At 46.4% G+C, this 14,443-nt stretch overlaps 1 protein-coding gene across 1 annotated transcript; it reads left to right on the top strand.

Moving 5' to 3' along the window:
* Window positions 1-7,646: 7,646 nt before the first annotated feature.
* Window positions 7,647-14,102, top strand: LOC143940839 (proteinase-activated receptor 3-like). Its single transcript, XM_077462614.1, has 2 exons — window positions 7,647-7,885; window positions 12,990-14,102. The coding sequence occupies exons 1-2, from the start codon at window positions 7,831-7,833 to the stop codon at window positions 14,075-14,077; spliced, it is 1,143 nt and encodes a 380-aa protein (XP_077318740.1). The 5' UTR covers window positions 7,647-7,830; the 3' UTR covers window positions 14,078-14,102.
* The last annotated feature ends 341 nt before the right edge of the window (window positions 14,103-14,443 follow it).

Here is a 14,443-nt window from a genome sequence, read left to right as displayed (position 1 = left end):
AGGGAGAGGACCAAGGTGCTGAAGTCCATGCAATCTGGAGCTGCAGCAGATGACGTTTATGTCCCCACCCTGTGGTATTATGACAGGATGCATTTTCTGTCAGACCAGGCTGAGGTCAGAGAATCCCTCTCTACTCTTCCTTCCACGTGTCCTATGCTCCATTCCACACCCGATAAGTCTTCCGACGCCCAACCTGGGCCTTCCACTCAGGAAGAACTGGGGGAGCCCAGCTTGAGTCAGGTATAGCATTGTTGTACATATTTTGGGAGTATAAATGAATGATGTTAACTTGATTTTTGCGCACTAATTGCTGAGTTTAGAAAGTGTTTCACATATCAATAAACAGTAGTGGCCAAAACCTTTGGGACCAGAAAGAAAAATGCTGGGCTCAGAATGATAGTCTTTTCTATTGGTTAACAATTTGCAACAGTGTTGATGTGAAAATTGTGTGTGTGTTTGATGAACCAAAAACTAAAACTATGTCCCTTTTTCATACACAGGAAGACATCAGCCAGGAACAGGAGGGTGTGGAATGCAGCAGCCAGGAGGTGGCTGTGGAAAGTGGCAGCCAGGAGGAGGCGGGGGTAAGCGGCAGCCAGGCGGTGGGTGGCCAAAGGAGCCTCACTGAATGCCAGGTCCCTCCCCTCCGCCTTTCACGCAAAAGGGCGAGAAAGGGGGGGAATGTTGAGGAGTCGGCCCTGAGGCTGATTGGTGAGGCTTCTGCGGCCCTCCAAGCAAAACCCACCTACCAAGAGGCCTTTGCCGCCTTGGTTGCGTGCAAGCTTGATAAAATGGAGCAGGGGCAACAGCTCTTGTGTGAGGAGGTTATTATACACACCCTCAACAAGGGTCTGTTGGGTCAAATGACACAAGAAACACACTTGTGTGGTTTGGCCCATGCCCCTGCTCCTCCTCCTCCTTCTGCCACACCTCCAGCACCACAGCCACAGCCTGGAAGGAAGCGTGGAAGGAAGACCAGAGAGTGATGACCTGGGTTCAGTCTGGTCTGACAGAAGATGCAGCCTGTTGTAGTACCACAGCCTGGGAACATAGATGTCATCTGCTGCTGTTCTGGGTTTCATGATCTTCAGGACCAGACTTCTCTCCCTCAGATGTGTACTCCTCAGGCCACCAAGTTTTGCGTTGAAATAGTTGATGTGTACCCTGGGGGCCAAAGGCTTCGCTAATCTCCCCAGTTTTGACATCACTGCCTCCCTCTTTATCTGTTACTGATACCAAAATAAAGGTATTTTTTGTTTGAAGAAATACTTGTGTCACAGATCAGCTTCGGAGCTGATCTGTGTCTCACCTTTACTGCAGTGGGGCGGCTGGCATCTGCTGTCCACTGTCTGGTGTTCAGCTCCGTGCACTCTCCAGCTATGAGTGTTGACGCCCTTCACCTGTTGCCTAATATATGATTCCTTCCTGCTACTTCCTGTCCAGCCCTCATGTGCTTCTCTATTTAAACCCCTTTCAAACCTGCTACTGGTTGCTTGAGCAACGTTTGTTCCTAGCTCCCGTGTAACCTGTTTACCTGTCTTCTCGTGATCTGATCTTCTGTGTACCAACCCGGCTTGTTCTGATTACGTTGTCTGCAGCCCGCCCTGACCTTGGCTCACTACCTGGCTTTCCTTGCTTCATCCATCCATCCTTGTCTACAGTGTCTTCAGGTACTTCCCTAGCGAGCAGGGTGAACCCGGGGGTCGTGACCTGGGGTCAGCACGCAGCTAAGTCCAAACCTTTGTGAGAGGGTCACTGGCGGAACACCGGCTGACTCTTAGATTCCACGACCTGTCACCTGCTCGCCTGAGGGTTCGCTGTAAGTAGTACCGTGACAGTTTGCTCAAGCCATGAGCGTCTCTGAGAATCGGCCATTGACCGAGGATCCCATGTAACATCTAGTTCAGAGACTTAACTCCCAGCAAGCTAATCAAGAGCAAATAATGCTGGTTCTCCAGGATCTGGCCTCTCGTCTGGATCGTCTGCAACTCGCTGCAACTTCAGCTCCTCCCATTCCTGCTCCCGCTTCAGTTGCTCCGGTCTTACCTGCTGCACCGGGCAATCCCTGCCTACATCTGCCGTCACCACCTCGGTTCTCCGGTGATCCTAAGGCTTGTCAGGGCTTCATTAATCAGTGTTCCATCCACTTCAAACTTTCCAGCCACCATTTTCCTACTGATCGCACCAAAGTCGCATACATCATCTCTCTCCTCTCCGATGATGCTTTAGCTTGGGCCTCTCCACTCTGGGAATCACACGCTCCTATCACCTCTGACCTCCAGCTCTTTTTGGATGCATTTTGGAAAACTTTTGATGAGCCTGGCAGAGCGTCTTCGTCTGCTGGGGCCATCCTTCGTCTTCGTCAGCAAGAAATGACAGTCGGCCAATACGCAGTTCGATTCCGTATGCTGGCCGCTGAACTCAAATGGAATAATGAGGCTCTTACTGCTACCTTCTGGCAAGGCCTATCTGACCATGTCAAGGATGAACTCGCTGGATGCGCCATTCCCACCACATTGGATGACTTAATCGCATTGAGCATTCAAATTGACATTCGCTTCCAGGAGCGAGCTCTGGAGAAATCCAGATCCAGTCATCCTCCTGCTGGCCGTCCAGCACAGGTAGTCCAAAGATCGGTGCAATTCTCTCCGTCTTCAACCTCTCACGTGTTGGAAGAACCTATGCAGCTTGGGCGAACCCGCCTCACTCCCGAGGAGCGTGGCCAACGCATGGGACTGGGTTTGTGCCTTTATTGTGGCGATAAAAGACATCTTTTGAACTCCTGTCCACTCCGTCCGGGAAACTCCAGGGTCTAGCTCACTCAGAGGGAGGTGATCTAGACCGATCCGTAAATTTTTCTCGTTTCCCTCGTTTCACCCTTCCCGAAGCTATCCGCTGGGCTCAGAATGCTTATGAACTCTCTGCATACGTGGATTCTGGTGCTGCCAGGAATTTCATTGAACAGTCTGTAGCTTCCGAGTTGGACATCGCCTTTGTTGCCTTGGCTATGCCTCTCTCCGTGACCGCAGTAGACGGCTCCTTCTTGCCTATGACTCCAATCCATTTTAAAACCTCTCCTATAGAGTTACGCATTGGGGCTTTGCATAGAGAGGAGATCTCATCCTAATATTGCCTAAATCTTCCAGTCCCATCATCCTGGGCCTCCCATGGTTGCAGAAACACTCCCCACATCTGGACTGGAATTCTGGACAAGTATTGGCTTGGAGCCCTCCATGCCAACATCGGTGTATTTCCAGGGTGCTACCTCCTTCTTCCATTCCTCTTGCTGAGACCTCCACAACTCCCATGTTGCCTGCCCAATATCAATCCTTCCAAGATGTTTTCTGCAAAAAGGCAGCCGATCGCCTTCCTCCTCATAGAGACTTTGACTGCTCCATTGAGCTTTTACCTGGGACCGCTCCTCCCCGTGGCCGAGTCTACCCTCTATCTATCCCCGAGACACAAGCCATGTCTGAATACATTCGGGAAAACCTGCAAAAGGGTTTCATCAGGAAATCTAACTCACCTGCCGGAGCCGGGTTCTTCTTTGTAGCGAAAAAAGATGGTTCACTCCGTCCATGCATCGACTACAGGGGTCTTAACGCCATCACCGTGAAGAACCGATACCCTCTTCCTTTAATTTCCGAACTCTTTGACAGACTGCGAGGTTCTCAGATCTTTACTAAATTGGATCTTAGAGGGGCCTACAATTTAATAAGAATCCGGGAAGGAGACGAATGGATGACCGCCTTTAACACCAGGGATGGGCATTATGAGTATCTTGTGATGCCCTTCGGCTTATGCAATGCCCCAGTGGTCTTCCAAAATTTTGTTAACAAGATCTTTCGCGACCTTCTGTATGTCTGTGTTATCATATATCTGGATGATATTCTAATTTTCTCGCCAGACTTACCTACCCATCGTCTTCACGTAAAAACTGTGCTACAGCGTCTACGGGACAATTGTCTATATGCAAAATTGGAGAAGTGTCTATTTGAACAAACACAAGTTCCATTCCTGGGCTATATAATATTGTCACAAGGTCTCTTCATGGACCCAGCCAAACTTTGGGCCATCTCCGAGTGGCCTCAGCCCTCTGGTCTTAAAGCCACCCAACGCTTTTTGGGCTTCACCAATTACTACCGCCAGTTCATTCGCAACTACTCCACCTTGGTGGCTCCTATTACGTCGCTCACCCGCAAATGTGCAAATGCTTGGCTCTGGTCCCCTGAAGCCATTGAAGCTTTCCGCAAACTCAAGGCAGGCCTTCCTCTCTGCCCCTATTCTTCTATGCCCGGACATTACTAAACCCTTTTCTTTGGAGGTAGATGCCTCTTCTGTAGGAGTCGGGGCCGTCCTATTCCAAGCTCAGCAGGGCAAGTCTCAACCTTGCGGATTGTTTTCCAAGAAGTTTTCTGATGCTGAGAAAAACTATACCATTGGGGACCGTGAGCTACTTGCCATTAAACTAGCTCTTCAAGAATGGTGACATCTTCTAGAGGGTTCTCCCCATTGTATTACCATCTATACTAATCATAAAAATCTGCAGTATTTACAATCCGCGAAACGCTTGAACCCACGTCAAGCTCGCTGCGCCCTCTTTTTCGCCCGCTTCAATTTTAACATTACTTCCCTTTCAGGTGCCAAGAACCTTTGAGCCGATGCCTTGTCCAGGTCATTTGATATCAATGATTCTGAGAATCACCTAGATCCTGGTCCCATCATTCCTCCGCATCGTATTCTAGCCATCACTCAGCTCCAGTCTACGCAGCCTCCTCCTGGTAAAACTTTTGTAGCCCCTGCACTTCGTCCCAAACTCCTTGCTTGGGCACATGACTCCAAGTTCTCTGGACATCCTGGCATTCCTCGTACTTGTGACCTTCTTCAGCGTCATTATTGGTGGCCTTCTCTTCGTAAGGATGTCAAGGAATATGTTCAAACTTGTTCGGTTTGTGTACTTTCCAAATCTTCCACGTCCGCCCCTGCTGGGTTGCTTTTGCCCTTACCAGTGCCCGATGTACCTTGGCGTTGTATTGCCATGGACTTTATCTCTGATCTGCCTCCCTCAACATGTTCTACAGTCATCTGGGTAGTGGTGGATCGGTTCTCCAAAATGTGTCACTTGATTCCTCTCCCAGGCCTACCTTCTGCTCCCAGTCTTGCCACAACTTTCATAAAGGAGATCTTTCGTCTTCATGGGATGCCTTCCCATATTGTCTCTGACAGAGGAGTTCAATTTACTGCTCGGTTTTGGAGAGCCTTGGCCAGCTCTTTTGGGATTAAATTGGATTTTTCATCTGCCTTTCATCCCCAGTCCAATGGGCAAACGAAACGTGTCAATCAAAATGTAGAACGTTTTCACCGTGCCTTCATTTCTGCTCACCAAGATGACTGGGTGGACCTTTTGCCCTGGGCAGAGTTTGCCTTAAACCATCACGCCAATGCCAGTTCTGGGAAATCTCCTTTCTTCAGAGTTTATGGGCAGCATCCATCTGTTCCCTTTCCTGTTCCCATTTCTCCTGTGGTACCAGCAGCAGCCGAGACCCAAAGGTCCTTCAACTCTATCTGGAAAGAAGTCTCTGGCAATCTTCATCTAGCTGCTTCCAGGCATAAAATGGCGGCAGATCGTCATCGCCGTCCAGCTCCTAAGTTCCTGCCTGGCGATAGGAGTTTGGCTCTCTACCAAGCACATCCGACTCCGGGTACCCTCGATGAAATTTGCCCCTCGTTTCATTGGTCCATTTCCTATTCTCCGCCAGATCAATCCAGTGGCTTTCAAGCTCCGTCTACCCTCTCATCTCAGGATACCCAACACCTTCCATGTCTCCCTGCTCAGGCCACTGGTCCTCAATCGCTTCTCTCGCCCTTCTTCTCACCCTGCTCCTGTGGCCGATACCTCGGATCAGTATGAGATTAAAGTAATATTGGACTCCAAGTACTCCCAGGGGAAGTTATTCTATCTCATTGATTGGAAGGGCTATGGTCCAGAGGAGAGGTCTTGGGTCCCTGCCACTGATGTCTTTGCCCCACGTCTGGTGACCAGTTTCCATCAGAAATTTCCCTCCAAGCCAGCCCCCAGACGTGTAGGGAGGCCTCGTAAGAGGGGGGAGGGGTACTGTCACAGATCAGCTGCGGAGCTGATCTGTGTCTCACCTTTACTGCAGTGGGTCGGCTGGCATCTGTTGTCCACTGTCTGGTGTTCAGCTCTGTGCACTCTCCAGCTATGGGTGTCGACGCCCTTCACCTGTTGCCTAATATATGATTCCTTCCTGCTACTTCCTGTCCAGCCCTCATGTGCTTCTCTATTTAAACCCCTTTCAAACCTGCTACTGGTTGCTTGAGCAACGTTTGTTCCTAGCTCCCCTGTGTAACCTGTTTACCTGTCTTCTTGTGATCTGATCTTCTGTGTACCAACCCGGCTTGTTCTGATTACGTTGTCTGCAGCCCTCCCTGACCTTGGCTCACTACCTGGCTTTCCTTGCTTCGTCCATCCATTCTTGTCTACAGTGTCTTCGGGTACTTCCCTAGCAAGCTAGCAAGCAGGGTGAACCCGGGGGTCGTGACCTGGGGTCAGCACACAGCTAAGTCCAAACCTACGTGAGAGGGTCACTGGCGGAACACCGGCTGACTCTTAGATTCCACGCCCTGGGGGATCCCGTGTCACCTGCTCGCCTGAGGGTTCGCTGTAAGTAGTACCGTGACAACTTGCGTATGTGTTTTACTTCCAAAAGGCCAGTTTATTTGTGAGCAGGCAGGTACATTTCCCCCCAAAAAAGTGACATGAATAACAAGGGTTATCAACAATAAACAACCTCCTGTAGACTAAAAAAGAAAAACAAAAGATAAAAAATATAATAATGTTGTTGTGGTAAGTTTACACACAAAAAAACACCCTAAAAAAATTGAGAAATGAGCAAACTATCAAAAAACGAGATGTTTATGAACAAACAAAAAAAAAATGCATCCAAAAAATAATAAACAAAATCTAAAATTGTGTAGATTTGATGAAATCCAAAACTGTATTGCCGAAATGGGTAAAAAAGAGTCATGAAATACGTTCGGGAGAAGTGTGTGTGACTATGAGCATCAAAAGAAGTTCCTTCTTGCAGCATTGTAAAGAACAAGAGAATGCGCTTCATGAAAGAATTTTTAACATTGCAGCGTGACGAATGTGCTATATCAATTACGAGCAGTAGTTTTACCTTAACGAGCGCTTCCGTGTCGGAATTTAAATGTGAGCATGCGTGGCACCTTGTCCATCGGAGTAGGCTACACATGATCGGAGTATGTCCAATCGGAGCAGTTTGTTGGAAAATATTTCCGGCAAGTTGGAAAATTTGGTCTGACGGATATTCCGACGGAAACAGTCCGATGCATACCACACACAGTCGCAATATCGCTCCGATCGGACACATTCTAATGGAATCTCCGACCATGTGTACAAGGGCATACAGAGACTGAAATAAAGCCGAATCAAAGCTGAGTCTGCTTATTGGTGTACAACCAACCTCAAGTTATGCCCTAAATTTTGCCCTATACTCTGCCCTCTATGGAACTATGCAGTCCTCATAGTTTTCTTATCACTTCAAAAACTGTATCACTTTAAAGAGTTAAGTATTTGTGAAAAAAATCCTTCTTCCGGCAGCCTTGCCCAGTCATGTACACTGCATCATTTTCTGAAAGGAGGAGGAAAGGAGTCACTGAGCTCAGGAGCTCCTGTCCTTGTATGTGACCACACATTTGTCATGGAGCCATTGAAGAAGCAGCAGTGCCTGCTATTGGCAGCAGAACAATGACAACACTTGCGTGAACTGAACCCACAGCCTGAAAATGAAGACCCTGCTAGCTCTGATTCTTTTCTCAGAGTCTACGCTCTGTGTGACCAGTGAGTACAGAGACTTTTTACATATGTACTTAGGTGTAATATCTACAGACATAGGAAAGGGTTTGGCAAGCTGCAGCTGTTCCATGGTATTAGGTTACATGACATCATAAAACTAGATAATCAAGCCTTTCAAATTGGAAACTTAGTTAACCACTTCAATACTGGGCACTTATACACCTTCCTGCCCAGACCAATTTTGAGCTTTCAGCGCTGTCGCACTTTGAATGACAATTGTGCGGTCATGCTACACTGTACCCAAACTAAATTTTTATCATTTTGTTCCCACAAATAGAGCTTTCTTTTGGTGGTATTTGATCACCTCTGGGATTTTTATTTTCTGCTAAACAAATAAAAAAAGACAGAAAATCTTGAAAAAAACATGTTTATTTTGTTTCAGTTACAAAACTTTGTAAATAAGTAAGTTTTCTCCTTCACTAGTGGGCACTGACGGGGCTGCAGTGACGGGCACTGATAAGACGGCACTGATGGGCACCGATGAGGTGGCACCAATGAAGTGGCACTGATAGGCGGCACTGATAGGTGGCACTGATATGCGACACAGATAGACACTTATAGGTGGCACAAATAGGCACTGATAGGTGGCACGGATTGTCATGGATAGGTGGCACGGATTGTCATGGATAGGTGGCACGGATTGGCATGGATGGGCAGCATGGATAGGTGGCACGGATGGGCATGGCTAGGCTGCACAGATGGGCATGGATGGGCACTGATAGGCTGCTATGATGGGCACTGATAGGTGGCTAGGATGGGCACTGATAGGCGGCATGGATGGGCACTGATAGGCGGCATTGTAATTTAAAGTTTTGTAGGGATGGATGCCAATCAGTGCCAAACAATAATGCATGCCAATCAGTGATGCCTATTGTGGGCACTGACTGGCATCCATTATGGGCACTGATTGGCATTCATTATGGGCACTGGCTGGCATGCCTGGTGGTCTAGGGAGCATACCTGTTGCTGGGCATCACTGGTGGTCTGGTGGCGTCCCTGGTGGTCCAGTGTGGGCATCCTCGGGGGGGCTGCACTGATAATCAATCAGCACAGACCCCCCTGTCAGAGGAGCAGCCGATCGGCTCTCCTCTACTCACGTCTGACAGATGCGAGTGAGGAAAAGCCGATCACCGGCTCTTCCTATTTACACTGTGATCAGCCGTGATTGGACACGGCTGATCACATGGTAAAGAGTCTCAGTGGGAGACTCTTTACCGAGATCGTAGTTGCGGGGTGTCAGACTGACACCCCGCAACAACGATCGCCGCGATGCGCGACCCCGGGGGCGCGCAGCGGCTTAATATCCTGATCACGTCATATGACGTCCGGTCAGGATATTACAACCACTTTGCAGCCGTCATTTTGCTATATGGCGGGCGGCAAGTGGTTAAGGAGAAGTCCAGCCTGAGCTTGTTTGGCTGGGCTTTTCCTATGGGTCATAGGAGTGCAATTCTTTCTGCACTCCTGTGACCCATTTTCAGCAGAGAGTGGTCAGAAGTCCGCTCTCTGCTGACGTCACAGGAATCAGTCCAGGCACCACGTCATCACGACAATAAAGTCTGGATCCGATAGGTACCTGGACTGATGCCTGCCTTAGCCTCTCAGCGAGCCGCTGAGAGACTGAGACGGCCACTTCTTGCTCCTCCACAGCTCAGCGCTCCAGTGAGCAGGGAGGAGCAGAGCGGAGAGATGCTGATTGCTCGGGGACCTGTGAGAACTGAGCCATCGGCGATGCTGCATCCAGCAGAACGGAGAGATGCTGATTTCTCGGGGAGCTGTGAGAACTGAGCCATCGGCGATGCTGCATCCACCTAGGTAAGTATGATGGGGAAAAAACCCAAACAAATAATTCTCTTTTAAAACTAAAGTTACCGTATATACTCGAGTATAAGCCGAGATTTTCAGCCTCTTTTTTGAGGCTGAAAGTGCCCCCCTCGGCTTATACTCGAGTCATCGCTGTCTGCCTGCTCGATCAGCGTGTCGAGCAGACAGACAGCGGCCATTCTATTCTAATTCAAAAGCCGCGCCTCCGGCTCCGCCTTCGCCTGTGATAGGCGGAACACTGAATTTCCCAGCAGCCTGTGTTCCGCCTATCACGGACATCCGCTCATCCTCGTACTACGGACGAGGATGAAAGGATGGCCGTGATAGGCGGAACACAGACTGCTGGGAAATTGTGTTCCGCCTATCACAGACAGGGAGGCGCGGCATTTGAACAGGAAAATGGGCGCCGACGAAGAGCGGTGATCCTGGGACGGGACCGGACGGAGGCTCGGCTCGGCTCGGGACGGGACGGGACCGGACGGAGTCTCGGGACGGGACGGGACCGGACCGGACGGAGGCTCGGCTCGGGACGGGACGGGACCGGACGGAGGCTCGGGACCGGACGGAGGCTGGGGACACAGGTAGGCTGGACACACAAGGCCTCACACACACACACACACACACACACACACACACACACACACACACACACACACACACACACACACACACACACACACACACACATGGATGGACACACACACAGGGATGGATGGATGGATGGATGGACGGACACACACACAGGGATGGATGGATGGATGGACACACACACACACACACACAGGGATGGATGGATGGATGGACACACACACAGGGATGGATGGATGGATGGACACACACACACACACAGGGATGGATGGATGGATGGACACACACACACACAGGGATGGATGGATGGATGGACACACACACAGGGATGGATGGATGGATGGACACACACACAGGGATGGACAGGCATATCTCACCCTCGGCTTATACACGAGTCAATAGGTTTCCCAGTTTTTTGGGGGTAAATTGGGGGCCTCGGCTTATACTCGGGTCGGCCTATACTCGAGTATATACGGTATATTTTTTGTGCCAATAAAAATATGTAAATAGAATTTATCAGAAAAATAAGCACTGTGTGGAAGTGTTCACAATCAAATGAAAGGGTAACTCCAGAAGCAAATGCATAAGCAGTTCGCGCCAGCATATGCAAATAGTGTTCAAAAAACTCTACGTTAGAGTGAGAACAATAATTCTAGCACATGACCTTCTCTGTAAACTGGTAACTCTAAACTGGTAACCTGTAAAAAAATGTAAAGCATTGCCTATGCAGAAGTACCAAAGTTTGGCGCAATTTTTAAGCGTGACATGTTAGTTATCTAATTACTCGACGCAACATCATTTTTTACATTACACAAAAGAATTGGGGTACATATTGTGTTTTTTTTTTAATTCATGAAAGTTTTTTTCCCCCAAAAAATAAATTGCATTTGAAAAATTGCTGTGTAAATACCATGTGACAAAATTGTTATTCCCTATAGTCTCTGCTAAATATATTTATAATGTTTGGGGGTTCTGAGTAATTTTCTAGCAAAAGAATGATGATTTTTACATGAAGGAGAGGAATGCCAGAATTGGCTTGGGCTGAAAGTGGGTAAAAGAACACACTTGATTTGGGTAGAAAAATGTTTGTACATCTATAGACATTCTGATACCACAACATACTCTCTTCCTGATGACCGATCATAATGGATATGATTGGCTTCGTTTACCTATCTGATTACTATTTTGTTCTGAAATAAGACCGCCTCCAAGGGTGCTCAGCAACCAACCAATACAAATGTTGATGATTTCACCATGATTAATCCGAACAGCAAAAGAATCAGCGATAGGCTGATCTTCAATCCTCCATCTAATGTCTATGGTTAAGTTTAGTTTACTATGCAAAAGCAATTGATTTGTTCCAGAATTCAGGATGAATTGCATTTCTCAAGGACTGAAGGAAGACAGACCAATAGAATTATAGCCACAAACATGTAATGGCTGTTGTTAAGTCCTAATGAGATTGGCAGGATTAAAAGATGATCAGCATATCCATGTCTGGTCATACACAGCAGAACTTTCACCAAAACAAAAGTGCTGAGGGATCTTTTTTTGCCCTCAATTTGACAAATGAATTCATCAATGAATGATTACAAAGAATTTACTACATCTCAGGTCACAATATTAAACAATGTGTGTCCTTAAAATGGAAATTACACCCTGCAAATTCACTTTAATTCTCTGACTCCTAGAATAATGGGGGGGGGGGGGGGGGGGGGGCTTGTGCAGCCTTGTCCTTCACAGCCTTTCCGATATAGGCCAAAATGACATGTTCTGCTTCAGCTGGAAGACTAAGATGGCAGCGAGGGACACAGGCACAGACATCAGATCCCTCCAGAACAACGCTGGATCTGCTGGTCAGGTGAATGTACTGTATATTCTCAAGAGAACAAAGCTTAACAGGTAAGGGAGAATTTTGGGGGGTGGGGGATGACGTTCCTCTATTAAAGAGGGGCTAAACCCTACTATACTTTACAGCCAAGTAACTAAGGAAGCTGCAATCTTAGCCTATGTTTGATCTGCAGTTGCCACAGTGGTGCACATGTGGTCAGTTATGACAGCCATTTGATGGCTTTGCAGTTGGTTGAGAGCAAAAGCAAATATGACAGTTATCATTAACAGCATGCCTTGACTAACTGTTTTGCGAAACGTTGGATTGTTGGGTTTATTTCTGCTTTTTGGATTTGTTTTCAACCCGGAGCTAAAATTTACATAGTCCAGAACTTAGTCTGGAGGAAAAAAGTATTGCATGGGTTGGAATTGTCTCTAGAAAAAGTTTTGCCCTCATTTGTGACTTTTTCTTATATGCATATTGTAAAGGAATTTTACAATATTAATGTGATACCTACGTAATCATGTGTATAAAAACCTTCAATTCTGTCAAAATAAAGCAGAACGGTTATATGGAAAGATGCGGAGTGTATATTTTGTGTCTGTTCCCTACTGCAGTAGTTATTATTCATTTGGAACCACTAATAAATATGAGGATAGGAGTTGCCTATCTATAAAATATCCAGGACAATATATCACAGCATATAATGAAAGACAAAATTAACAACTTTTATCACACTGCACAACTGTTGTCTAAATAACTATTTAGAAGAATAAGCCCTTTAAAGGATATTTAAACAATGATAATATTACTACAATTAATATTTTTACCTTCAATTTCTTTTAGACGATTCTTCAAACGTTTCAGAGAATGAGACAGGCAAAGCAATAATAAGGACTTTTCGAGTAAGTTATTTCCAACCTTTCGAACCTATTCCCATTATTACTGATGATCAAGAGGAGTCAACAACATCCAATGGCCAGAAAGCTGCACCAGAGAAGCAGACAATTGTCAACAATTCAACTTTGGCTTATTTAAGAAGCTCTACAAGTACAAAGCTGATACCATCCATGTACATCATAGTCATACTTATTGGTATTCCTGCTAACACACTCATCTTATGGATGCTGTTTTCAAAGACCAGAACTGTGTGCACCGCAATATTTTACACCAACTTGGCCATATCTGATTTACTTTTCTGCCTCATGCTGCCCTTCAAAGCTGCATATCACCTAAATGGGAACAACTGGATATTCGGTGAGGCGATGTGCCGTGTTGTGACTATATGCTTCTATGGGAACATGTATTGTTCAATTCTTCTTCTCATGTGTATTAGTGTGAGCCGCTATGTTGCCATTGTCCACCCCTTCTTATACCGGAGTTTACCTAAGCGGACTTGTGCTATTTTCCTGTGTTGCTACGTGTGGATTACTGTCCTTATGTTCATGATGCCATTTTTCACAAAGCAGCAGACATATAACTTGAAGGAACTTCAGCTTTTATCATGCAATGACATATATGAAACTTCTGCTGACAAATTTCAGTTGTATTATTTTATATCACTTGCTGTGTTTGGGTATCTTGTTCCTTTCACCATGATAATTTTCTGTAACTTCTCCATCATAAGAACTCTGGAGACCCAAGACCAGAAACAATTCATGTACCTTAAAATAACCATCCTGCTTCTACTTATATTCACATTGTGCTTTACACCCAGTAATATCATTCTCATTATTCACCAGGTCAATTATCACTACAATAACAAGGATGAACTTTATGGAAGCTATCTCATAGCATTGTGTTTCAGCAGTTTGAACAGCTGCCTAGATCCTTTTCTCTATTTTCTTATGTCTGAAATAACAAAACTATCCAAAAAACACTCTGAAATGAATAAGGTGTCTAATGACACACAGATGAAACTTTTGGGATCGTGAAGAATAAAAGTCAGTTGCTCTGTGACTCTTGGTGTAACTGTACCATCTACTTATCATTTTCAGATTTATGAAAAGAAGAATACGCCATGCTAATTTTATTTTTCTACAATGGAAAGAATAGAGAGATTTTAATACAATGCACTGTATACTAACTATACCATCTACTAATGGCCAGTAAAGAAGATCCAAGAGTTGATTCACAAAAAGAACACTCACCCCAAGACGGATATCAAATGGGTATTATTTCAGTAAGGCCATGCAAAGCACAGATGATGTGCAAAATGCAGTTCTGGCAACCAGAAATGTCTTTAAAGTTTCAAATGGAACTCTAGCCACAACCTTTTCTTGTAGTTTTGGCTAAAATGG

The sequence above is a fragment of the Lithobates pipiens genome, unplaced genomic scaffold, assembly GCF_037356315.1.
Source record: "Lithobates pipiens isolate NorthernLeopardFrog02 unplaced genomic scaffold, aLitPip1_a1.2 Scaffold_3, whole genome shotgun sequence".
Lineage (NCBI taxonomy): Eukaryota > Metazoa > Chordata > Amphibia > Anura > Ranidae > Lithobates > Lithobates pipiens.
Note: the sequence above shows the minus strand (reverse complement) of the source record. Positions and strands in the feature narration are given on the sequence as shown.

Bases quoted from the DNA above. Each gene is read 5' to 3' on its own strand.
- LOC143940839 (XM_077462614.1), top strand. From the start codon at position 7,831: ATGAAGACCCTGCTAGCTCTGATTCTTTTCTCAGAGTCTACGCTCTGT. The intron at 7,886-12,989 runs GTGAGTACAGAG...AATTTCTTTTAG, and splicing joins GTCTACGCTCTGTGTGACCA to ACGATTCTTCAAACGTTTCA.